General features: G+C 44.9%; 8 protein-coding genes across 8 annotated transcripts; 4 read left to right on the forward strand and 4 right to left on the reverse strand.

Annotated features, from left to right (window-relative positions):
• Positions 1-6,542: 6,542 nt before the first annotated feature.
• V1513DRAFT_460843 (uncharacterized protein) lies at positions 6,543-7,529 on the forward strand (the record flags this gene model as incomplete). The annotated part of the gene is made up of 1 exon (XM_066899866.1): positions 6,543-7,529. One exon carries the CDS (start codon positions 6,543-6,545, stop codon positions 7,527-7,529), a length of 987 nt encoding a protein of 328 aa, XP_066750890.1.
• A 1,410-nt stretch (positions 7,530-8,939) lies between these two features.
• On the forward strand, positions 8,940-10,240 carry V1513DRAFT_385451 (uncharacterized protein; the record flags this gene model as incomplete). The annotated part of the gene is made up of 5 exons (XM_066895217.1): positions 8,940-9,015; positions 9,076-9,171; positions 9,224-9,375; positions 9,540-9,608; positions 10,088-10,240. Coding segments are annotated over 5 exons (546 nt in total), but the record flags the coding sequence as incomplete, so codon positions are not given.
• Positions 10,241-11,360: 1,120 nt separating this feature from the next.
• On the forward strand, positions 11,361-11,588 carry V1513DRAFT_427867 (uncharacterized protein; the record flags this gene model as incomplete). The annotated part of the gene is made up of 1 exon (XM_066896240.1): positions 11,361-11,588. The coding sequence occupies one exon, from the start codon at positions 11,361-11,363 to the stop codon at positions 11,586-11,588; it is 228 nt and encodes a 75-aa protein (XP_066750892.1).
• A 283-nt stretch (positions 11,589-11,871) lies between these two features.
• V1513DRAFT_453317 (major facilitator superfamily domain-containing protein) lies at positions 11,872-14,143 on the reverse strand. Its single transcript, XM_066899229.1, has 3 exons — positions 13,650-14,143; positions 13,268-13,595; positions 11,872-13,215 (listed from the first exon to the last, which is right to left on the reverse strand). Exons 1-3 carry the CDS (start codon positions 13,971-13,973, stop codon positions 12,086-12,088), a joined length of 1,782 nt encoding a protein of 593 aa, XP_066750893.1. The 5' UTR covers positions 13,974-14,143; the 3' UTR covers positions 11,872-12,085.
• A 1,658-nt stretch (positions 14,144-15,801) lies between these two features.
• On the forward strand, positions 15,802-16,935 carry V1513DRAFT_427869 (uncharacterized protein; the record flags this gene model as incomplete). The annotated part of the gene is made up of 3 exons (XM_066896241.1): positions 15,802-15,989; positions 16,047-16,261; positions 16,454-16,935. 3 exons carry the CDS (start codon positions 15,802-15,804, stop codon positions 16,933-16,935), a joined length of 885 nt encoding a protein of 294 aa, XP_066750894.1.
• Positions 16,936-18,059: 1,124 nt separating this feature from the next.
• V1513DRAFT_427870 (S-adenosyl-L-methionine-dependent methyltransferase) lies at positions 18,060-18,803 on the reverse strand (the record flags this gene model as incomplete). The annotated part of the gene is made up of 1 exon (XM_066896242.1): positions 18,060-18,803. The coding sequence occupies one exon, from the start codon at positions 18,801-18,803 to the stop codon at positions 18,060-18,062; it is 744 nt and encodes a 247-aa protein (XP_066750895.1).
• Positions 18,804-20,016: 1,213 nt separating this feature from the next.
• V1513DRAFT_481488 (transcription initiation factor TFIID subunit A-domain-containing protein) lies at positions 20,017-20,769 on the reverse strand (the record flags this gene model as incomplete). The annotated part of the gene is made up of 1 exon (XM_066900361.1): positions 20,017-20,769. The coding sequence occupies one exon, from the start codon at positions 20,767-20,769 to the stop codon at positions 20,017-20,019; it is 753 nt and encodes a 250-aa protein (XP_066750896.1).
• A 1,418-nt stretch (positions 20,770-22,187) lies between these two features.
• V1513DRAFT_453331 (major facilitator superfamily domain-containing protein) lies at positions 22,188-24,660 on the reverse strand. The gene is made up of 3 exons (XM_066899230.1): positions 23,876-24,660; positions 23,674-23,809; positions 22,188-23,614 (listed from the first exon to the last, which is right to left on the reverse strand). The coding sequence occupies exons 1-3, from the start codon at positions 24,212-24,214 to the stop codon at positions 22,338-22,340; spliced, it is 1,752 nt and encodes a 583-aa protein (XP_066750897.1). The 5' UTR covers positions 24,215-24,660; the 3' UTR covers positions 22,188-22,337.
• Positions 24,661-25,534: the final 874 nt, after the last annotated feature.

The raw sequence follows: 25,534 nt of genomic DNA on the forward strand, positions 1-25,534 counted from the left end.
AACATGCGAGCGGTGGCACTTCACGTCGACGCAACACATGTGGGCACGGCAGATGAAAGGCGTCTCCCTTTGTCGGCTTATGCCCCAACGTCCTCTGCTGAACCGGAGCCAATGCAACTGGATAGCAACATTGGGCCTGGAAATATTCGAGAAAAGGAGTAAGACGGACATTTCCGACTTTGGAAGATTTTCAATATTCACTTGAGAGCCGGCGAGTCGATCTTCAGCAGGGCCTTCTTCGTCGATTCCATCGTTCACTGTCAGATTGTCCGGCCCGTTGCGGTGCGTTCAATACGGTCCATTTTTCCGACTAACATAGATAGAGGCAGTCAGTTTTACGATAAGGATCTGGTTGTTCTTGAGAGCGAAAAGATAGAGAATCTTAGTATAATATACTATTTGACGCAGAGCAGGTGGAATGGTCTCGTTGTATCTGTCTGCTCCGGCTCGTGGCGTTATAGATATGCACATGCCAAAGATTCTAACCAAAAGAACACTGAAAAAATCGCTAACCTCCTCTGGTAACAGGCATGAAACTGTTCGCATCGGACAAATAACTAGCGATGGCTAGTGTGGCGATCCTTCCATCCATTCAACGAGGGTGTTCCGTGGAATGGACGTGGACGCTAAGGAACAACTTCGCGATGGAATAATACCTATTATATTGGCCTCAATGCGATTACGCGAAGGGTCTAGCATTCCATCGCAAGATGAGAACAATCTCTCCACATCTCACTCATAGACGCAACGGCGAGAAAGTCGAGCGCCATTTGAGTTATCCGGGGAGAAAGATGCACTTCTCGTGCCAATATGCTAACGAATCGACAACATCGTAAGTCTAGGTGTAAACGTTGCCACTCCTCGTATTCGTCTATTGTAGTGCACGGCTGTTGAGAATGCAGTGGTTCCTGGCAACTCTCTTCACGTTTTTGTTGAATTTCGAATGGAAGACTTTGCGCCCTATGACATCTAGCTGCACGCTGCGCACAGAAGAGACTCTAAGACGTGTATTCTGAGTCCCATAGTTCCTGAACGAGCGTCTTTGCTGTTAAAGGTTGGCTGGCCCGCCAATTGCCTAATGAACAGGCGCCTCAGCTAACTTCTCGTAATATTCATTCAGCTTCTTCATAACCTTAATCTTTAGTTCCATAACTCAATAATTTCAACGGAAGATTAATGCTGATTTTGAAATGTTCAGAATCAAGGTGGAGCCCAGCCATTACCTTCCAATGCCCGAAGCGGGTGAGGAGCATATGCGGAGACCGCGTCCCAACATAGTGCCGTATGCTACTGAGTAGCCACTCTTACGGTCCCTAAATAGTCCGTCGCCTTCGAGGACAAGGAGCACATCTTCAATTTCGGTCCGACGTCATGATATAGTTGAGTCAGAATCCAGTCCTTCTCCGTGATTTCACTCTCGCCGCGAAGGTAAAGGGGCATATCCTCCTTCGGGTTAGATTGCTTTCGAATCAAAGCGTCCCATTCAGCTCGTTGGTTAGCCCACATGCCTCAACAGAAGACAACGGCGTAGCATGTATAACTGAGAATGCCAACGCGTCAGGTTATCCATCATAGTATTCTTCGGCCGCTTAGCTTTAATCTTATGGTCCTTCGATATATCGAATGCTCTTCTGCATTCTGGAACAACTGCGTCATGATATCCAATCTATAAATAACGATAACGAGGTTACCGATAGGCCCTTTCCGTCTCCAAACTTCATGGCGAGAGGCATCAATGGTCGAATCGGCGGAAATCCCATCTTCAAGCGAATCTGAGTAGCCAAGCCCAGGGGTATGCCCCAGCCATTTAAATCCCAACCTCTAAGCTCTTGTCCATCCAGTCATCGTTATTTAGGTACAAAAACTGCGCAAATTATCACGTGACATGAATAAAATAAGCTAGGAACTTGCCTAATTAGGTAATTGTTACATAGCTTCCGGCCCAAGATAAAGTTACAACCCCCGGTTCCTAGTTAAAGTTACACCAAAGCTTCACCACTTCCTCTTTAGGCAAAGTGTAATCACTAATGTAACACCTCTTCGTCTTAATATCTTCGTAGCTTCATAAAACATCACCTTAATTAAACTATAAATTACATTACAAATGGAACACCATAAAGCTTGCCCCTTCCACGGCTTGAACCTCTACCGGGCTAGACATCCCTCGACCTCGCCCACGGCCTCTGCCTTGCCCGCGACCTCTGCCTTGCCCGCGACCTCTGCCTTGCCCGCGACCTTTGCCTTGCCCGCGACCTCTGCCTCTACCCCTCCCACGTTCAATTCAGTATGAAGTTGCTGCTCGACAACCTCAAACCCAGACGGCACTCGACGGGTTGACCGATCCCTGGACGACCTCGAGGTCGTATCCTTTCCGGATTTTGGACCCAAAGACGATAATCCACCGGCTGCAGTTCTCCGTGCTCAAGGTACCACTGCGACTTGAAGTGTTCGGGGTCCAGAGAACCCGCCCTCGGGCAGGATAGGCTGAATTGTATGAGCACACGGCATCCTTCTAGTGAAGACACCAGTACAAGGACGAAGAGCGCTAGTTGGAGTTACGTTGCATTGCTTCATATGAGCCAACAGCTTGTCTAGTGCGTATGTAGAAATAATTCCATTACAAGCAGCAAAAAGTTGCCAACTATGACGATGCTGACGTGTATTATTTGCACGTTCGACCTCCACGCTATATTCATGGCACTGATCGTTGAAGATCAGGCTGAATGTGTCCACAACGTCTTTGAGATCGCCACCAGAGTGGTGCAGCTGAGTTTTAGGGAGCTATGAACTGCCTCTCCGCGGGAAGTAACGATCTTGCCAAAGTGAAGCACATTGTTGGTCCAATACTGTACAAATTTCTCCGGAAACAGCACATCCGCCAGGTAACCCATGAGCGGCTGCTTAAATTCATAACGATTTCGGAGTTCAGTCCTGGTCTCGTTGAATGACTCCTGTGTCTGGGCGTTAACAAATGGATACAAAAGTTTTAGGAACTGATCCCATTGTTCACCGACGTGCTGCGTAACCTGATTTCGTGATAAGGGAGTTCGGACAATAAGAGCTTCAGCTCTAAATATCTGCTTGCCATGAAGTTGAGCATTCTTTGTGATATGCCAAAGACAGAGGAGGTGGTTAGTAAAAGGATAAACTGAACTTATTGCCTTCTGTAGGACCTCGTCACCGTCAGTTTAAATTGTAACTGGTGGAAGCAGGCCCAATCGGCCATAAATATTTGCTAGGTGCTCAAATACCCAAAGAATCGAATCCTCCCGTTCGTTGCTAAGAGAGCAACTGCTAACTGTAGAAGTCAGGCCAACGATATTAAAAATGGGAGGCGAAACCGGTTGGTCTTATAGGTGCTATCAATAATGAGAACATGAGAATGCTAGCGAAGCATCTCAATTGATGATTTGTGAATGAAAAGTAGTCGAATAACCCGTTGATTCTCGTCGCGTTTGTTGAAAGAGATATAGTCCGAGTCCTCGTCAAGTTGGAATAGTAAGGCTTTGTATAGGAGACAGCCCATTGAGCTCCTTTCGCTTGATATCGGCCAGAAGATTATGGATATCGTTTCAGCTCCATCCGCCGAAGCATCTCTTCTCCCTAACTTCCATTTCTGATTCCAAAGTCTGTTCAAGGCATTGACGGAGAAGACAGTAGAGGAGTCTTTCGATACTCGTGGTCTCGCGAGAGCAAAGAATTCGACGATATCGTTGAAGTATCGGGTTAACATTAGGGAAGCACTGAAGGAGTGGGAACGGGTAAACCATTCCGTATGTTCCGTTGAAGGCAAGTGTAGATAAATATTTGTATTTTTGGGTATGCATTCATGCACGGGAAGGTTCAAAAATCCGATGACCTTGATTTGTCTAGAAAGTGATATGCCTCATGCTCCTCTTCAACTATGGGTTTTCTTGCATCTACATGGATTGACATCAATTGCGTACATCAATTTGTTTCAAGTCCATGAATACTCACGATCACGCGAAACAGAGAAGCCAAAGCTGTCGGGTATTCCGCAAAGAGGCGTTTCAACAGCGCCGACTTGCCAGTACCTGGCATCGTCAGCATATACAACCGACAAAGAAATACATAAAGCACATGGCAGATGGTCCGGAAATAACAACTGGTCTCAGAGAAGCTTTAAATGAATAAATTAGCTAAGGAAATTCTCCTAGTGCCTTCTGAGATTTCCATTCATGAGAAAGACAGTTTTATAACAAGTATACCTTTGGCGACCATTGTTGCGAAAAAAACGGGAGCTTTGGCAAAGGATACTTGGAGTCTGGCAAAAGAATTTAAATGAGATACTGTGTATGCTGCAAAGTATGAAATATCGCCAGAGTCTTTATGTGGCTGCAGCTCTCTGCAGCGCGAACGACCTCGAAGGCAGCCGTGCGGCTAGAAGTTGCCCGTTTAAGACGAGAGAAACTAGAGCTTCCAGCTGGATCAAGAAGCCCTGAATCCTCAACTGTCTGATATTGATCGGTATTTTAACAGCGCCCGCGTTGAGGCAAATGACATGGAATTGGCTATGGACTGGTGCGGGGTCCATAGAAGGGTTACCCTCGCACGGCTGCGGCTGCCAGGTATTACTTAGCAATTCCAGCCTCTCCAGTCTCAGTTGAGAGATTATTCAATGCGGGGTGGTGGGACGTACTAAGCGTATGGAGATACTCGATGAAGGCTCAAGGCTGAGACTGTGTATATTCTAATGCTACTAGATGATGCATATAAGTTATACAGTTAGCATCTCATTTTATAGATAGCAGAGCGCTCTCCCTGGTGTTTGTGGTACAAGTTAGTTTTTCCTGCAATGTTTGCCACTGAGCGGGACATCGATATATAAAAAATTAACTACTCTGCTACTCAATAAATATGACTTGCGATACCCGAATATTCGTAACAGCCCTAAGTACTATCTGATCCCTTATCCCTAAGGCTGTTGACAGTAATCAATATATTTTAGAATATTAACCTTGAGGACACCATGTGTCTTTATGCCATTGCTGCGCCTCCGTCCGAGCCTCAATGAAAACTTTTATAATCGATAAACAAAGAAGCCAATAAATGAACGCATAAAAAACCCAAAGAAAGCGTACAAGCATACGAGCGGAAGGAAAGCAGCCTGTGTCTGAGGTCCGATGACGATATCTTGCGGAGGCCACTGACCGCTCTGCTGTCGCCGATGCGGCTATGGGCCCGTCAGTAATCCTTGGTGGTACGATGCCCTCAGGACAAGTTCCTGACATGCGAGCCTAAGCCGTCGAACATGGGAGTTGGCCTGTTATGTTGATATTATGGCAATAAACTAGAAAAACAGGTTTGTAACTACTTAATCTAGACTAGAGAGGAATTTTAATGGCATTAATCGACAAAAGCAGATTTACGGCGGATATTCGAAATATGGCGGATTCCTTATTAGGCGGATTGGAATATCGAAAACGAATCAGTCAAGCTTGCAATGACGGATAACGGGTAGCGGATTTGGTCAGATAAGGTGGACATCCGCATTCGAAGCAGCCTTTATACTACGCTAGTCAACTAAAAACAGCGTGGTCCGCTGGCCTTACGGGTCGTATGCACTGCATCCGATAATGCCTCTCTCAGCAATGCTCGAATCACACAATTCGGCGTGTTGGAATTCCATCATCGATGGTAATGAGCTTTGACAAAGGATCCCACTAGCCAATTGCTTCAATGGAATCTTTCTCGAGTTATAGATATACTCATTATTGTAGTATGCTCCATGTTCTTTAACGCCGCCACATGCGACGTAGGTTAGCTGGCGCTAATCATCAGATTCGGTCACATCTGCCCTAGCCTGACTTATTTTATTTGCACATGTATTTGCATCTAACAAAAGTGTCATCTGACGGGTGATGTTTTCTTATTAGTGGTCAAGTGGTAATCGGAAACTCCGAGCAAACTCTCCACAAGTTGGCGTGCCCTTGTTTCTAAACTCTCATTTAGATTGTCGGCGCGCGTATTTCCGTTTCATAGGAAAATTTACTCGCGAACCACCATGACACGCAAGGAATGGACAAGGCATGTCGAGCAATTGAGCATGATGTCCTTCAAGAATCAGAGTATGTTATACTTCTTCCTACTCAGCTGCGCGGTTATGTAATTGTTCTCACAGAAATTTTGCTGGGACAGTATTTTAACACTCATTATTTGTGTTCACATGCCGTTATAAATGTACGCGTTCAATTCAAGTCATAGGGCCCAGACGTTTAATATCGCGGAGCAGATTAACCACTGAAAGCTCGGGCACACGGTCGCATGATGCGTGCAAAGGCATGAGGTAGGTAAACATCGTCATATAGGAACATATAACTGGTCCCTGTTTTGCGATCCAGACTCAAAATAGAGGAGTTGATCGTTGCCGTCTTTGCTGGGCTTATGGATCTATGTTTCATATAGTAGGCGTCATCGGCTAGGCAGTAAGAGAAGTGAATAATTATAAATATGGGGTCGGCTTCTGTGCCAGTGTTCAGGACCAAGTTCCCTATCTTCTTGAAGAAGAATTCTTGGTACAAATGGCAACTACTCAAGGCACGTTACCTGTCGCTGTGAAATCAGTTACTTTTCTCGGTGACATCCACAGCATTACGACCTATTGTGTTCGTGACAATGGGTTTAACGGCAATATCGGGAATATCACTTTGCTTACTTACGGCGACACGCTGTACCGTGATTCGTCTTACAGCGATACATTTTACGGCATTGTTTCTAACAGTGTAGCACAAGCGACTTCTAATCCTCTTCAAGTCGTTGACGTGTTATTAAATAGCGCGGGATGGCCACAGCAGTTTTGTCCGGTCAATTCCACTTGGAATGAGGATAACAGCGTAGATGCTATCGGCATCACCAACGTTGTCGAAACAGGGGTTGGGACGGGGATCTTGTTCTTTCTCAAGAACCATAGACCTGGGGGAGTCAACAATTACATCGGCGCAGGTGTTGCGCTGGTTGTCATGAACAACAATTTGCCATCATGTACGCGGCTTGCGGAATATTGGTGGGACGCAACGACGGAACCCTGGTATGGCGATGTTTGTTGCCTCAAATTCGGCGATTATATCTACGCGTATGGTCACGGCCCTTCGGCAGAATATATCTATGTTTGTCGCGTCTTGACTGCATCTGCGACGACTCTCTCGGCGTACGAGTACTGGAACGGCACAAGTTGGCAGACGGGGCGTCTGTATAACGTGTCTAGCAAGGAGAGCGTATTTTGGCAGGTTCAAGCTGGCCAGATTGTCTGGAGTGCGTATTACAACTGCCTCTTATTTGTATACACCGACAGATTCCTGGATAATCAGGTCAATGCCAGAACTGCCACTTCGCCAACCGGTCCCTGGTCGTCAGCGGTGACACTTTACAAAGCTCCTGCTGGCACGCCAGCAGGTAGTTTGTACGGAGCTAGTCCGCAACCGATGTATGACTCGACTGGGAAAACATTGGTGTGTACTTACACGAAAGTCTCGAATGACTTACAGGCCGTTCAGGTTACATTTAAATGATGACATGGTTTTACTTCTGGTTTCATGATTTCTGATTATTTGGCAAGTTTTAGCTGTCGGATGAGCTTGAATATACGTTTCAAGTCTACTAGTAAACCATTCTTTTTTCTTGAGAATTAATTTTGCGCAAATTTACGTTCTTGCCGATTAGTTTGGGTATTATGTATTGTATCAGGGTTTCAGGTGCTTGCTTACCTTTCTGTGGACTGCTGGAAGCGGGACGGGACAGTTGGCACACACGCTGTGATGAAGTGGAAACTGTTGCTCACTCGACGTAAAATTTAATTTGCTTGTTGGGGACCCGAACTCATGGATCCCATAGACTCAATCTGTGGATCCCCGCATTCGATATCGGTCTACCAACGGTCGCACCCTGAGACGTCATCGGGCTCGAGCATACTTATACTGCTGCCGAGAAATAGAGAGATAACAGTGTATGAGAGAATGTGAGGCTTAACAACTTACCAGCTTTGTGTTTTATTGTAAACAATACCTGTTTATACCACCTCCGAGTTTCACTCCGGCTTAACGAGGTCGCAGGAGCGGCAGGACCCAAGGAAATAGTCTCAGCATTTGAGTCAGCGCTGAGGGGCATCTGACGTGAATGTACACGCCGTGGAATTATAATTAATTGGCTCCTCGCTTGCTCTACAAGTAATCGCTCACAGGCATCCTATTCTAGGACTCTGTAAGCTAGGACGTGAGTTATACCAATTCGAAGGGTATGTCAGTAGAGCCGGGGCGAGCAATTGGAGAACACTCGTTCTGAGTAGAACCGCCGTGTTTTCAATAGGGGCGGATACGATTACGGTATCGCCCAAAATTTAATAGTTATTATTATTGGTAAAGATAATCGCAAAGCTGGGAACCTAATCGTAAGTAATTCTATAGCCTACAAAAATCGTATAGTAATTGTATTACAACATACTACGAACAAGTTGATGCCCTACCTCTCCATGTGGGCTACTCAAAATCGATCATTATAACAACTTTCACGAATATGTTCAAGGCGGATTGGCGGGTCCAAAGCGGGATACATATCCCGCAACTTCGAAGAGGCGGATGCCGGATATTCTTGCTCTGAACGGAATTGAAGTCAGGTGCAGGCCGACGCTGCCTTGGGATGAAAACAAACATAAAGTTCCCATCTGTTCCAAGAGAAAATTAACTTTTGGAGACTGACTGATAAAATCCGGGTAAGCTTCTGGATATAAACAAACAAACAAACCCCTTTTTGTTTGCGCATTCCTTTTGTCACCTTGATCTTTTCCACCGTCTCACACAAAAAGAAATCGTTTACGGTAAGCTTTTGTCATATATACTGAAATTTATTATTTCCGTTGATTAATCATAAGAAGTAGATCATGGACGAGAGCAGATGATTGCGCCAGGGTCGCGTGATTCTTATGGCCCCAGGAACCTCCTTCTGATCACGATTTGGCTGATGCGAGAGCACATTGTGGTCAATTGCGCGCTCTCAGTGACGGTTAGTGGCATGTATTTGCTGTGGAGGTATCAATTCGATGCTAACGTTTAGATTTTTAAGAAGGAGGATTGGATGATGACTGTCGTCCAACTCTTCAAGAAATGGTTGATGCCACGCATTATTTAGTGGCCGTGGGGGACAAGATTAGGGACACACGTAAGTTATCATGTAGAGCATAACAGCACTTACTAACTGTTTTAATGAAAAGACGGTGATCCTCTTCGAGAAATACTTCGAGCCGTGAATGAAATGAGACAAGAGCAAACTGAAATGAGACGAGAGCAAACTGAGATCTTGAATCGATTGGATCATTCTACACGGATGCACCTCTTAAGTAAGTATTGTGATCGCATTTGTCGAGTCAACCATAACAATGATTTAGCAAGCAAATAGCGTGATGGCGTACATTTGACCTTAAATGTTATTCCATTTGCTGGTGCCTCGATGCGTATACAACATCCGGTTGTACCACATATTTGACGACATTTGTTGATCAACCATAACAATGATGTAGCAAGCAATAGCGTGATGGCGTACATTTGACCTTAAATGTTATTCCATTTGCTGATGCCTCGATGCCTATACAACATCCGGTTGTACCACATATTTGACGACCCCAGCTTCCTTAACAAGCTACGGTTCTCCACACGGAGTAGTGTCCGATAGAGACACGAGGATTACTTCAAAATATTGGGCAGAAATCTGCGCCTACTCCTTGATAAAACGAAGAATGAGTGCAGCTTTTCATCCGCAAACTGACGGCCAAACAGAAATCCTTAATCGACTTCTTGAGAACTACTTACGTAGTCTAGAACAGATGAATTGGGCTAATCTTTTACATACCGCCGAATTTGCATATAATAACAACAGCTAGAACACCACAACACATATGGCTCCTTTCAAAGCTTTATACGGCTATGATTAACTGCGATTTGACGTTGAGGACAACGTCACCAAGGGGAAAGCGCCAGCTGCATGTGATAGAGTTGAGAGGTTATATGCATTACGCGAGCGACTGCGAGAAGAGTATCTGAGCTTAACATGTTTCTCAACTATCTTGTCTTACAGTTAGCATCATCTGCCGCCAATGTATACAGTAGGAGCCATAAACAGGCTTGAAAGACCACAGCTTGATCAATACTGCCAAGGTTATGGCATTCCTGCTACTGGTCAACAAGGCCATATCAGGGCTCGCTTACGACGAGCCGTTGGAATGGCAAATTAGCTGTTCTAAATGACCGGGGGTTCGTGTTGTTTGCATTGTTGCCTGATGCTCCATCTTGTGTTCTTTGTCATGGCTTTCCTGTTTATAGTATTACTTTTCCTCCATGTACATAAATTTATTAGATCCCTGACAATATAAAAAGAGCTTTATTTCCTCACTGTCCTGTCAAGGCGACCTTATGCAAATCTGTTGCTCGCCGGCTAAATAGATGTTGCTGACTGCTGCGGACGCACAAAAAGTACTGGTGATAGCTAAAAGCAATCACCTTGTGGAATTGAAAAAAAATAGAACCGCAGCCATCTTAAGATGCAGTGGACATCTTGCTAGGATTAACTTAGTTTTCCGTTGATCCGGGGGGGTCGAAACGAATGGCTGTTAAATACTTATTTGTACAAGGATGGGCCCTGACACTACTTCAGGAGGAGGGGGATCGCAACATGGAATTAAGCCGGCAACTACCGAAATCGATGTTCTGAGTATACCCACATATAAATCTGCATCAGAGGAAATAAGACGGCTACAGGCATGAACTTTCACTCAGCGACTAGGGACCGGCTCGGAAAATATCCAGGCCTTCCTTATCCATATCCGCATCCGTATCCAGGAAAAATATCCGTATCCGTATCCAGATACATTGGCGGAAGCATGAATATATGGCTATAAGTACAGCCAGACAGCACAGTCCGGTTTATCTACGGAACCTGTTGCAACAGCTGAGCTTTCAACAAAAACTACTTGAGGACAACAAATGCTATATCTTTGTTACACAATTCCATCACCAGCAATAGGTAGAACGAGGAGAGATTAGGATTGAGCATCCGTAGTTAGATGATAGCGAATTCAGACCAAAACGATACCACGAATTAACTTCCAACGACTAGGATTATGTCACAGGATAGGAGAGGACAAGGCGGCTAGAACTGGAAGGAATAATTAGATTAGGTATAAAAGAACGCACGACAAAGTATTTTCAAATAAAACATCGAGGGTCGTATGACTGGGCGTGAGTTCCTCGGTAACGTCAAGGACACGTTTAAGCTCGTAGACCAGAATGCTCTAACAGAGCAATTCCAGCAAACAGCTCCAGCTGCAGCTCATTTCGGATGACTTGAGCTTCCAAATGACGCAACTAGATCAGGCAATCCCATACTATGAAACCATGTTCCGTGGTTACGAGTTGTTGGCTACAGAGCACTTTAAAGGTTCAGTCAACTCACGCTTGGGCGACAAAACCATTGAGGCATGCATGTGCCTGAAGGGTTGGGATTGGTCAAGTGAACCGAAGGATGCTGACGAGGTTGAGGAGTCAGATGGAGAAGACGCGGCAGCAATGATGTTGAATTGCTGAATTATTTAATTTTGTTTTGAATTTTTTACTATATTTGATAATAAATCTTGTGCTTTACGAATTAAAATTGCATTTGATTAATTTTCTAAGTAATGGGAACTTAAGTCGACTTAACTCAACTAAACTCAAATATGGATTAACAAGTTGAGTAAGTCAACAAGTTTTCCGGTGGTAGCGATTTAAACTTAACTTAAACTGGCACTGTAAGATCAAGATACTCTCTAAATTAGCGCCTTGATTCAGCACCTTGAAATTCAGGTTATATAGGTAGCTCTTTAGAAAACTCTAGCTATATTATGTCTTTATTTCCAAAGTGCATCTATACTGACCATCAATGAATTCCTGCATTGTAACAACAAAGTAAATTAACACTACATAATGGAGAGGGGAGAGCAAGTGAGGGTTCAAACCAGAAACCCTGAAACACAATGAGGAGGATGCGTCAATTAACTGTACGAGATTCCCAAAACCGGCAAACAAATTATCAGTATGTACATCTATGCCGCCGCCGCATCTAGTTTCTTGCCTTTGACACTCTTCCACTCCATCCCCATGGCGCCGATGATGGACAACGCGGATGTGGCAACGCACAGATACCATGTCTGGGTCAATGCACGGCTATAAGCATCTTGGACTTGGGGAAGATATTGAGGGGGGATCATAGTCTTGAGATTTGTGGCACCAGCATTGCTCACTATACTGGGATCCAGGCCTACCGCAGCTTTCATAACACCTTTCACGAGAAGATTGCTGAAGACATTCTGTGCAACGGACACAAATAGCGATCCTCCTAGGGTCTGGGAAAAGACAATCAGGGTTGTACCAACCGGAACGTCATCCAAATTTAGAACGACCTGGGCTGCAATAATTGGCATTTGCATCCCAGCGCCGATACCGGCACCATATATAACTTGGTAACCAATCCATTCGGAATGACCAGTCGACGTATTGAACGTGGTCAGTAAGCCAGCCCCAATGGAAGAGAGGACAGCAGTCAGGTAGCAAAGCGGCACGTAGTAGCCAAAAACTGTGACTGCTGAGCCACAAAGCAGTGAAAATACAACAAGCGACAAGACCAAGGGAATGCTCATGATACCTGACTTGGTGGCGGAGACTCCTTTTATAGCCTGGAACCAAACCGGAATGAAGTATATGATGATAAAGAAGGATGCTCCAACAAGGAAAGCGAACAAGGTGGCGAAAGCCATGCTACGTTGGGTCACAATCCGAGGGGGTACTGTAGCGTAGTCTCCTTTCCAGCGCTGGACTCCTAAGAAAATGATGATGAGGACGCTAAATATGACGAAGAGAGCAATTATGCGACCGCTAGACCACGCGTAGCGAGTTCCACCCCATTGCAGAGCCAAAAGAAGACAAACAATGGCAGGTATGAATACGGACGTCCCAATAATGTCAAGCTGGTTCATCCTCGCCTTCCACGAAGTCGGGCCTGTCGATGACTGTTTTGGCGACTTCAAAAACACGAGAATCGCGAAAATCGTAACGGCTCCAAAGGGCAGATTGATATAGAAACACCATCGCCAGGATATGTGGTCTGTGAAAGCACCTCCCATCAGCGGTCCCGCGACAGAGGCAACACCATACATGGATCCAAACAGGCCGTTATCTGAGTCTAGTTAGCAATCGACCCGAAGCAAATAAGAGTGCTTGTCACTTACACACAGGACGCTTCTGCAACGGAACGGAGTAAGCAATGATTACCAGGGCCCCCGAAAATATTCCGGCAGATCCCAATCCAGCGATTGCCCGGCCAACGATCAATGCGTTAGAAGTGGGCGCTGACCCGCATACCGCAGATCCAACTTCAAACACGATGATAGCAAGTAGGAACACCCATTTTATTGGGAAAAATGTGTAAAATTTGCCGAAAATAAGCTGAAATGCGCATGTGGTCAAAAGATAACTTGAACCGTACCAACCCACATCATCAAGCGCATGAAAATGATCTGTGATTTTCGGAATGGCTGTTGCAATAATAGTATTGTCCTAGAGCCGAATGAGTAAAGATCAACTAGGTAGACATGCAGTTTTTGGACCTACCAACGCGACCAGTAGAATTGCGAGACACAAACCAATGACGACAATTAGTAAAGGAATGCCAGTGGGGTAGTCTTGTTCCACATCCGTGGCGTCTGAAGCTTTCGCAGTCTCGGCATCCTTGGTAGGGGTGCTGTCGTTTTCCTTCAGATTTGTAGACAACGAGGCGGATTCAGGCTCAACTTCAAGTTTTGCAGACTGCTTCTCATCAATTTCCACGCTTGTTGATGACGTTGTGGGACTGGGGAGACCTGCTGCTGTTGCTTGTTCCTCTTGGTTAATTTCTCCGTCTTTGTTGTGTGAGAACAGACTGCTTAGGGACTTCATTTTCAATATCGCTTGAGAGAGCAATGTCCAGGAAGGAGTACAACGAGCAATAAGAACTATTCTCCGAGATATAGAAACTGGGGTTGGTCTGGGACCTACTGGAAAACCAATATAACAGTTCAAAGCTCATATTGAAGCGCGATAAAGAAATACAAAGGAGATTATATAGTTACAATGGGATTGTGCAAGGACCATGTCAGCAGGAGTCATCTTCGGATAAATGCTGACATTAGCTTGCGTTGGAAGCCCATATAAGCAGGGTCATCTTTGGCTCTGATCATGTCGGCTAATGTAAAGAACCCTAACCACCTCTACACTAATTTTGAGGCTAACCTAATCTAGGAATTCTCATATCGTTGAGGCTAGTTGCTAAAATCGTATGGAACTGCAAATCATATTCCCCAATATACTACCGAAAAGCGCGAGTGTAACTAAGAATGGGGATGAACGAATCGTTACTCGCCATAAACGACCTGAATATTTCCTGCTTAATGATGGATTGACGATGAAGCTTCATCCGAAGATCGGATGCCCGAATCAGATCTTGAATCTTTTATCAACCTCTCGTACTCCGAGATCCTGCCTTCAGAGTCAGCTTCAGAAGCCTTAACACCAGTCGGGCCCAGCTCTTCAATTATCGCTCGTCATTCTTAAAAACGGCCACGCCCAGGTGAGGTTACCAATTGGATGTGGGCTTATTTTGCGGTTACTGAGGTCCTCAGTGCCGTGGGTGATAAAGCGGACCAAAAGACGACAATGTACGGACAGAGATATCCGATTGATACAATGTCTTGGAAGACATAGGATTCATTAAGGCAGACCTCGACTACCTTATATTTCCACTTTGCTCTCCAGCTGACGCTTCTCCCAGGAAGCAACCGCCTAGCATTATCAGCCTCATGACCAAGCAAGAGACCTTGCGTATCAACTCTTCTTGAAAGGAATCTCCTTCGATGGGTTATTAATGACGATAAACAAGCGTTTACAACCATTGAATCGCCAGCATTTCAACAGAGAGATATCCCAGGAATCAGACTCCCATTCACCTCACGGTCTATACTTCGACGGCGGCTGTTGGAAAGCTTTAATACACAACGGCGTCAATTGGCAGAAGAGCTTGCTGTTACTTGCAAAACAATAGCTCCCTCTTGTGACATATGGACAAGCAAAAATCATCTCTCGAACCTTGGTATTATCGGCCGTTGGCTTACGGAGGGGTATGAGTACCGGGTAAAGGTGCCGGAATTCACGGGACTCCGCGGAGCTCACAGTGGAACTGTCCATATAACTCTCGCTGAGTTGGATCTTGAGTATAAATTGACTGCAATTACTGGGGATAACGCAGCAATAACGAAGTCATGGTTTCACACTTTGGACGGAAAGATTGATACCGGAAATGTCCAATTCATTTTTAATGGCTTGGCTAGCTATATACGGTGTCTAGCCCATATACTGAACTTGATTGTAAAGGATATCACATATGCTGTTTGCGATGGCATGAGAACCTATTAGAGCGCAGACGGCATTAGCAAAGCCTCGGATTCTCGCCTTGTGGATTGATCGAAGTCCTCAGCAGAGTGAAAAATCGAAAAAGATGTGCCACTTCATGAATCCCCGGATATGTTTGTCTAAAATCTTCAGGCATTGATCGACGTCTCGATAGCCTCGCGTCAGTGTGATTGCTTTACAATTGGTGACGTATATACAAAGACGAACTACCTCAGATGGTTGCGAGAGGAGCACTCGAGCCGAATCTCAGAATTGATCATACAACTCAGCGCATCCATTCTATGTCAAGAATCAGACACTGTTAACTTCACTGACGATAATGGCGTTGGTTTGGCATCGTATTTGCTGGTTCCGCGAGCGATCAATCTTCTCTCCCTACGGCCGAATGGCACATTTGCCCAATATGGTCAAATCACGTACATCGCAGCGGCGTTTACATACTGTATCCGTAGCACCTTCATATACTCCATATCTTCCAGGGCTGATCCCGCATCGCGTTCAGGGTATGTATATACTAGTGGAGTAAAAGGACTCAGAATCGTGATCGTACTGACATTGCAGCAGTGAAGCCATAGACAATGACATTCAGCGGTTCATCGTGCATGAATTGTTGTCTCAGCCCAGGAATCTAGTTAATGATTTGAGCCTTGATGTTGAATTGCTGCGACTACTCGGGAAGGCCATGGGTGACAACTATGGGAACCGCACCCCGGGGTACAGCTTCGTAACTGAGAAAAGGAACAGGCATAACATACGGCTACTCTTTGACGTACTTCAAGGTAGGCCCGTGCTAGGGACTTTTGCCAATTCCAGCTACGGAGGTTGGGGTCGAGAGATTATTTAATGCCGCGCGGGATTTGCTAGGGATCAGGAGATATTCGATGGAGCGGATACAATCAGGATCGTGATGTTGATAAATGTAACAATAATGGTAGAGGTATGCTGACAAAACGCAAGTATAAGCACTTTAGGACTAACTGTTGACCGGGCCACGTCGACCTCCACGTTGATCTCGACGCCATCGACAACTGGGGATTCAGAACTGACGAAGGTGACACTTCGCGGGCATGGATCACATACCCAGATGATATCATTCGTCGCATTAAGAGAATTCGCAGATATCTTGATGCGAAAGAACCTCAAGCCTGGGCCAGCTCCTGTCCGCGCAATCGAGACCGTCTCAGACAGGACAGAGGATCCCCTCCGCCGAGCCTGCCCGCAACTTCCGAAAGTGTGGACAGACGACAGCGATGGGGAAGTATATTTGGAGGTCGACGCTGTCGAATGCGGTACTCCTCAACCGGCACAATTAAAAAGGACAAGAGCGACTGTCGACGAGGAGAGATCCAGGCTTGCTGCTGCCGGGGACCAGGTGACTGGCCCACCTAAATCTCGCTACAAGAAAGCGGACACGGCGGTCAGGTCCACAGTCGCAGTGTGTGAAGTAGTATGAGCCATATGGTAATACATATTACCATATACGGTATCACATCATACGGGTTTCATATGATATGATAAGATATGGCCTCTGCTTATTAAGTTACGCGATAGTTAAAGAATAATATAGGCATTAGTAGAAAATATCAGCCCTCAATTAGCCTCTCAACCAGTTCTAGAGTTTAGAATCCCATATCTAGCTGTGTTTGCGTCAGGTGAACGACTCGAAGATATAATAATGTAGGTGCAAGAAGATTGAAGATATCCGCCATCTTAGCTGAGGACATTGTATGGACAGAAGCTACTACTAATTAAGAAATTTTGCCGGTTTACCGATATCGCTTACGAATTTGCCGATATAGAATAGGCCACTGAACCCTGAGAACCCCGACCTTGATAGGGGGTAGCATTGGCAGACTTGAAGAGGTCGGCTATATAGTATAGTCGCGGATGTAGTATGGCAAAACCGGCAATCGCCAAATTGGGAACAGGTCTACTTGTGGGCATCCAGTCATAACTAGATCTGCCGTTTGCGCCATCCGTAAGATGCCGCCTGATAGATTTTGGAATGAATTGTTGTATGGAATCTGTAGCTTCAGGAATGTGGTCAACTTATGAATCATGATTAGAATGAGAGATTGCATGCCTTGATAAGGTTGCCTATGATGACTGAAGTCCGACTGACGCACTAGTGCACATTTACATATATCCTCGCTTGCGACCACGAAGATGAGCAAGTGTGCACTATGAATTTCCGAGAACAGAACCGTAGAATGCTTCATCACAGCATGTTATTGGTGGTGAACACTAGGAATTGCTAGAGTTATTTAGTTGTTCCCAAGAAAAGCTGGCGACTGATTCTGCTCTCGTTTTGCCCTTATCCGGAATGGCAGTGACGCTACATGAAAGTTACAACCACTAGTTTCCTATATATCATTTACAGAAAAAGAGCGGCCCCAGCTATTGAAGCTCAATAATCCTCAACGCAATGAAGAATCACAAGGCAACCACATAACTTAATATAAAGTGTAGTCAAACCAATCCTCTGCTCGGGATCCGGTCCAAGCGTCCAAGACCGTTAACGCCTTTATATCCATCCTTTGAAGCTGACTTCTGAGCTCGAGCGTTTCCACGTAAGAATTAATCCGCGCCGTTCACTTTCTCAGCAGCAACAAGGAGAAATGCGGGGCGATGCCGCTCATCAGCCCATTCCGGATGTTCTCTCAAGTCTTCATCAGAAGGCATCCACTCCTTGATGGCTTTCAGACTAAACCCAGCATCCAAAAGAAGCGATATATATGTCTCAAGTGTTGTGTGATATTTTCGTACTCCCTTGGCAAGCCAATCAGTCGTTCGCGGGCCTTCCTGCGAGTAAGTATTGAGAGGCCAGAACACTTCGCCATCGGAATTTTTTTTCCACGTTGGATCCGTAGGAGCCGTAAATATCGGATGTTCAACTGAGAAAACGAAACGACCGTGAGGAATGAGAGTGCGATAAACTTGATTAAAAAGCCTCCGGGGATTTTCGATGTAGTGGATAGTTAACGAGCTGTATACTATGTGGTATAACTCGAGCAGTAGGTTGACCTGTTCGAGGTCGCCGGCTTCGTAAGTTATGGCAGGATCGAGGCCAGCCGCAAGAGCTCTTGACAACATATTCTGCGAGATATCGATTCCATGCACGCGTGCCGCCCCAGCCTGTTTTGCCCACCGACAAAACCACCCGAATCCACAGCCCAGATCTAACACTGTCAAGTCGCGGATGTCGGAGATCATTGCTTGCAAGTATGGCCATTCTGGTGCCCCTGGCAAGCCCTTTTTTGAACGCGCCAGCTTACTGTACTCATTGAAGAACTCCTGGTTATCGTAGATATTCTGCGCCATAGTAACTATTGGAAAATATTGAAATAAAACAGGAGAATTCATGACAAAAATATTGCATGCACAGAAACCCTAACCACTCTCGATCCCATTTTCCAAAAGCAAACTCAGATGAAGAGATTATTGGCTATGTTCGCCTGTTTCACAGTCATGAAACTCTGAAGACGCAAGAGACTTTCAAAAGACGTTATGTCGTCTTTGACGTGAGTACCCAACAGGCTATGGAAATTGAACCGCAAGATTTCCTGCCCAAAAGGTACAGGTTTATTATATACACTTAACTACGCCAAAGATAAGATTATGAGCGCGTGTTCGGTCCCTGAATACACGAGTCAGAACCCTGAACCCACGTGTAAGTTACCGCGCCGCCAATTGAGACCCGTCAAGAACTTCGCATAGTCAGCTTTCTCTGAATAGGGCCAGTATTTCGTGCCCATTCCGGTCCAGGGCCCTGAACACCGGTGAAAAGTTTCAATGGTTTTACGTCCTTACGTTTCCATATCGCGCAAGAGCGTGAAACCAATCGAGTTTTTAGCCCCTACAGCTACTCAAGAAACCCTGATCTTCTCAGCTATTCTCGATTTCAGTTCGTGCGGTTTTCCCAGATATTTTAGGGTTTAGGGTCAATTTTTACGAATAATTACGAATAATCGACTAGATAACTTAAGTTGACTTATTCGTACGAATATTACTAAGCCATCAATTTCGAATTATTCGTATTCGACTTACGAATATTCGTAAGATCGGTATTCGTGTCCAGTCCTAATTTTTATCCCTGTTCGATTTCTTTATTGCCTATTTTCCCTTCCATAACCAGAAAGGCGCTTTCCAATACTAGAGCAAGCTTAAAATGAAACCAGAGTGTCTTGTCACAGCAGCTACGATTCGTTTTATGGCTCCATCCTTGGAGAATCTCGGAAAATTTTTGTAAGCCGCGATTATTTCTAAACCAACTGTGCTGCATTCCATACATAAGTTAGTCCATTGTCTCTTCCGCTCTAACGGAAGCGCAGATTCATTGTATCGATTTGCACCCAAAGTATCGACTTTCCTTGTAGGTTCTACAAGTGGACAATCACCGCCTGTCCGACACTACTATCGAATGTAAATGGTCCATTTAATCACAGCATGTACACAAATCAAGCAGAGATTCAACTACTAAAAATCGAACTCTCACACTTGTAATCCAATTTCAACCAGACTATATCACGACACACTATTTCCCAGAAATCGCCCTGTTTGCTTTGATACCGCTCAATTTCTGCAAATAGCTTTGTGTCGGATTCCATCTTCTGACAGATCGAATTTCATCACCATTGTAGCCAGGAATTTTAATATTCCAATTTCGTTCCAAATGCAATTTCACGTCGTTGACGTTTAGTGTATTAGACTTTCTATGCTTCGCAAGGCGGCAACTAAACGACGCAACCGAAATCACGAATTGGTCCGCCAAATCTAGTAGTAGCTCCTCCACGTCACAGTCAATATTGGCGTCCCGCTCATCGCCGCGCAATGGGACGCCATCGACGCTACTGCTGATGCCGACCATATCCTGGAGTAGCTCACTTACCTTGCGCTTACGCAAGACGCGAGCAGTGCTTCCGTTAAGTTCAAATGCAGGCAATTTCACGATTGCAGGGCTGGACATGACGGGAGCGCTTGCGGCGTGCCCTCCAGTAAGAGATGGACGAGATAGTTTAACTGCGGCCGGGCTGTGTTGTTCTATAGCGAGCATGCTGGTTATTGGCGTTTGGTTAAGTATGCTGGCGCAAGAGTTGAAAGTATCCTGACTGTTTACAATCTGTTGCTGTGTAAAATCTTGACGAGCAGAAGAGCCAGTAGGAGTCTGTGGTGCCCGTCCTGTCTGTGTTATCTGAATAGCTTGTAGAGAAGGAATCATTTGCTGGGAGAGCAGTTGGAGACTTTGCTGTCCTCCCTCTGGGAGCACCATTGGTGACGATTGAGACATAGCCGGTGAGCCGGTCATACCAGGCGCAGCAGTAGCTGCAGCCCTACTTTGGATCTGGCCAAGAGGAATCTCCTGCGACCTCAGATTTAGATTGACACGCCCCGTAGCGCCAGCTCGAGTTGCATTGGCTCGTTGTGGAGCTGCCAGTTCTTGTTGTTCCGCCAGCGGAGATTGCCTAGTGTTCTGTTCTGATGTTGCTCTTCCCGTAGAATTTTGTTGCTGCATGAGTTGCTGTTGCGAGATCGTAGCTTCGTGTGCTGGGTTCATTGTGTAGAATCGCTGATATCCTTACGCTCACTGCTCAGTGGCTCGATGGTCGACGCTGGGGGCTGAGTAATACCGCCCGACACAACCCTGATTGATTAAGTTCTCTGAGTGCTCGGCATAGGTTATTGGGTTTAAATGCCATATTGAATAATAACTTGATTAAAAAGCCATAGCGTACTTCCCAGGCGAACGGATCACACAGGCGAACGGATCGGTCGACATTCCATAAAAAGTAGCGATTTTTAAACCTCTAAAACTCGACGAATCTTTCTTAATTATGCTCAAATTTAAAAGAATAGAATAGCTAAATATCGACGACTTACATCATCGTTTTAAAAAATGATTGATGCTTATATTTACTGAAATCATGTAAAACCCTGAACCCTCTGGCCGTAATTTACGATATCTGGGTCATTAATAGGATAATCCGTATAAAAAGAGTTTTGATAATGATTTATAGTCCATTATCTATAAATTTAAAATTTCTAAATAAGAACAGCTAGTGTGGCTAAGATATAGATGTTTAAAATATTACAATTTTATGTGGTGTACCATATAAAATTCCAAATGATCCGCTCGCCTGTGTGATCCGTTCGCTTGGGAAGTACGTTAGCTTCTTATTAATTGTTACGATCTCATGTCGTAAAGGATCTCATGTCGCCAATAGCTTTGTGATGATAATTGTGTATTAATTAATGGAAAGTTTATTGAGCGCAGGCCGACCATTTTTCATTAACATGAAGAGGCGATCAATTTGTATAAAATCATTCGAGTCACAAAACTTAGTGTTAGCCATCTAATTTTAGCCTTTAGATGCCCAATTTCTTCGATTAGTGGGAAGTAATTATCTGCGAACATGAATTTGTTCTGTGTTGAGATTCCTCTATGCCACAGGCAAACTGCTTCTCATTCTTATATGAACGGTCTGTGACTGACTTGATCATGTGTGCTAACGGCTTAATGAGTAAAGATGTTACGGATCGGACCACCGAAAGCGATATAAGTCTTTCGTTTTGTGGCTTTGGACTATTTAACAGTTGCAAGTTATGGCAACCCATGTTGAAGCACTATGAGTAGGTTTTTGCATATGATATTTAGTGTGAGTTCTAGTTTCACATAAGGTAGTCCCACATCTCATCTGAATAGAATCAGGGCAGTCGGAATTTTTATTAACACACGATTTTATTCCTCTAACTATTTTGTAACAATGATAAGAGCAAAGAATATTCATGGACAAACTTAGCCGCTTTCCTCTTAGCGACCACCTTGTCGTATTACTCAGCATGCCTCTAAATTATCCTCTAATGTGCAAACCTGAAATCAAGTCTCTTATTACCCCTGTCAGTTGTCGTAGCAAGGTAATGATCCTTCTCTTCATCAGATAGCGAACTCCACTTGCGATCACGAAAGCGATTACGAAGAACATAATATACCTTTACACCTAGGTACACAGCTATATTCATACCACAGATCGCAATTAGGTCTTTGTTGCCACGCTTGTACAGCGGTGCATCATCACTGCGGTAGATATAATTCGACACAATACCCCCAAGCTGACAAGCCATATTGTATACAGCTGAGGATACCGTCCTGGAACGCACGGAGTTTGAATTCCGAGAAGTCCAAGCGACCTGAACCGCATGAGTAGACGGATGCGATAGTAGAATAGTCGTCACTGCGTATTTTGACCATCTATTTGAGTGAGAGCCGAAAGATCGAAGAGCGATTAAGTTCGGCAACGCCCATAACTGACTAAGGATACCATGAAAGCAACGCTCGTTAAATCGTTGAGAGGAGTAGGTCACCAGAAGCATTGTAAGCAGCCCTCCAACTTGGTTTGGCAACCCCATGAGCGTAGTCTGGAATGTGCTAAAGCCAATGGAACGTAACGTCAACGAAAGATAGGTTGCCACAGAATTTGTGGACATGAAGAAAGTGAAGCCAATAATATAAATTGGCCAGAGGTCGTAGTCATTAAGAGAGTACCACAAATTCTTCCAATTGATGGGCTGCCGATTGTGCATGTCGCCTTTCGACGGATCGTCTCTAAGTATCCTGTTCACAAGGATGGACTCCTCTCGCTCCGAAAACCAACCGTTCTTGCCGCGCAACCACGATTTGGACTTGGTAGGAGCCGGAAGCATCATTCCATACGCCAAAATGCCGGCAATTAATGTAATTAGACCTTCAATCAAAAACAGCCATCTCCAACCAGCATAGCCCAAAACGCCTCGCATATGAAGAATACCAAAACCCAGGAAGGATGCGATAATATTTGCTAATGTATCTGCTGCCCAGAAGTACGCCAATCTCACTGGCAACTCCGATGCGGTGTAAAAATATGAGAGATAGAGTGTGCAATCTGCTATAAAACCACCTTGGAGAATTCCCAGAAGGGCCCGCGTTGCGTAAAAACTGCTCCGTCCATTCAGCCAAAACTGTGAGAATGCAACGATTGACCACAGGACCATCTGCTTAGGAACCCAACGATCTGGACCGAGTTTTTTGCTAACTAGCTGAGAAGGCAACTCTGAGAGAAGGAAGGATACAGTAAAAATTGTGTTGCCATTGTTAAAATCTAACATGCTCGGTTAGTGCCAAATTTCTTCTGTTCAGTTGCGGGAGATTCTTTCGTACCATTGGTAGTAAGATGGAGATCCTTGAGAAAATTGTCTGCATTGGCCTGACTAATATTACCACGATCCAATTGCAGTGCTCCAAACATGAAGCCAACAAACATCATGATCCTTAAGTCAAGCTTCCTCAGAAGAGCCTACAAGACTGATTAGCTACTAGAACGGCACTGAGAGATTAATCAGGCTATATGAGCCACACGCACGATTTCCTCGCGCCATGTCCATCTCACGGCTGGATCAAAGCGATGCAAATTTTCATATTCTGCACAAGGCTGGTAGTGCTTTGCAAGAGCAGGATCATCAAAAACCGAATATTGAGTCGCAATTCCATCTAAGTCAATCCCGGACGGACCGCGAACCTGCCAGAAGTAGAACTTTTTTGGATGGTGCTGCGCCAAAGTGGATTCCTTGATGGTGGATGCGCTATCAATACTGACCAACTGTTGTTCTTTTTCCGCGGCTGATGGAGAATTGGCCAACAGCTCACTGTCGCGTGTAACCGCTACTTTCTCTTGGTGAAAGTCGTCGCCGTTCACAGACATTGTAGGCAAAGCAAATGATGAGTTACTGGATTACCCAAGGAAAGGGATAAACCAGGCGCTTTTAAGGCGCTGCCGCCTAGCACAAAACATAAGGGACAAAAAAAAGGTGAATACGTTTTTCGCTCTTGAAATTGCATCATCATGATAAGCAAAAGTGAACGGCAAGGGCCAGGGACAGATATGCAATAGTCACGGGTCAAGGTTTTTAGCCAAGGATCGCAAGCATTGCTTTTGCTAGAGCTTAAAAAAGTTCGCCCTGAATAAAGCGAGGTTAATACCTATCGTCACGAAAATTGAGCTTGGTATGACGTACTTTGCTGGTATCATTGGTTCTTGTGTTGTGTAGGTTGCCTTTTCCACCCATTGAAACAATGGCGCGCCATGATGCAATCTGTCAACACAGTTACGAAATCCGCACAAGTGCATAAGGCTACCGGTCAACTTACCCGCTGTCTGCACGTGCACTATTCAGACTTGGGTAAGAGGCATAAAATATGAAATATTCAACACGTTTAAGAATGTGTTAATGTGGAGAGTATAATACGCGAACTCGTCGAAGATGAAACAGACATAGTGGAAGACAACTCTTAGATTCTCGCCGCTCTCACCTGATTCACATTTGTAGTAGTTAACCGAACGAGGCTAAAATGTAAAGCTCATAGCTGTATTCTATTTAATTTGCTTAAAAGTTCTAAGAATATGAATTGGATGAAATTGAACTGATATTGGCATAATCGGAATTCACAACTTGTCCAAATTCCAAAATAAGTTAACAGTTCACACAACGAGGGAGAGGGTTGAAGTGTTATTGCGGCCGTTGGGAGATGTCCATTCAGCACGCCATCTGCGGAAAGTTTCTAGCAGACTTTCATACGGGGCAACGACAACCCACCCATGGAAAAGCGAATCGAAGTTCCCGCCATGGCTATTAGTCAAATTACTTAACAGCAGAATGCTTTAAGGCACGGAAGTGACTCAAGGCGAGTCTCAATGGTTAACAGCAGACAGTGGCCTAAAGATATTCCGTAGCCAGCAGCTCTGGGTATATATATCGTTAATATTCGATTCGAACCATCTCCGTCCAACCTCGGTCACTTGAGATACAGTCATTGGTATGTATCAAATGTAGAGTCTGATACTTTTATGTGAATCAATTAATTGTGGCCGGTAGTGGTTTTTTCAGCGCCAATTCACCCAAGTAATCATGAAGTTGGCCCTGTAATTTGCCCGCATTTGAATCACGATTTCCAAGCTTCGTGTCGCTCTGCTCATCGTGGCTTTCAGTGGCTTGCCGTGGCTGAGCGGTTTGCGCATCAGCAG

Source organism: Lipomyces chichibuensis, assembly GCF_038497645.1.
Source record: "Lipomyces chichibuensis strain CBS 12929 unplaced genomic scaffold V1513scaffold_57, whole genome shotgun sequence".
Taxonomy (NCBI): Eukaryota; Fungi; Ascomycota; class Lipomycetes; order Lipomycetales; family Lipomycetaceae; genus Lipomyces; species Lipomyces chichibuensis.

Coding starts and splice junctions, on each gene's coding strand:
- V1513DRAFT_453317 (XM_066899229.1), bottom strand. CDS start 13,973: ATGAAGTCCCTAAGCAGTCTGTTCTCACACAACAAAGACGGAGAAATT. Junction 13,596..13,649: donor CAATTCTACTGGTCGCGTTG/GTAGGTCCAAAA, acceptor ATTCGGCTCTAG/GACAATACTATTATTGCAAC. Junction 13,216..13,267: donor GTTGCAGAAGCGTCCTGTGT/GTAAGTGACAAG, acceptor AACTAGACTCAG/ATAACGGCCTGTTTGGATCC.
- V1513DRAFT_453331 (XM_066899230.1), bottom strand. CDS start 24,214: ATGTCTGTGAACGGCGACGACTTTCACCAAGAGAAAGTAGCGGTTACA. Junction 23,810..23,875: donor GGACATGGCGCGAGGAAATC/GTGCGTGTGGCT, acceptor TCAGTCTTGTAG/GCTCTTCTGAGGAAGCTTGA. Junction 23,615..23,673: donor TCTCCATCTTACTACCAATG/GTACGAAAGAAT, acceptor CGAGCATGTTAG/ATTTTAACAATGGCAACACA.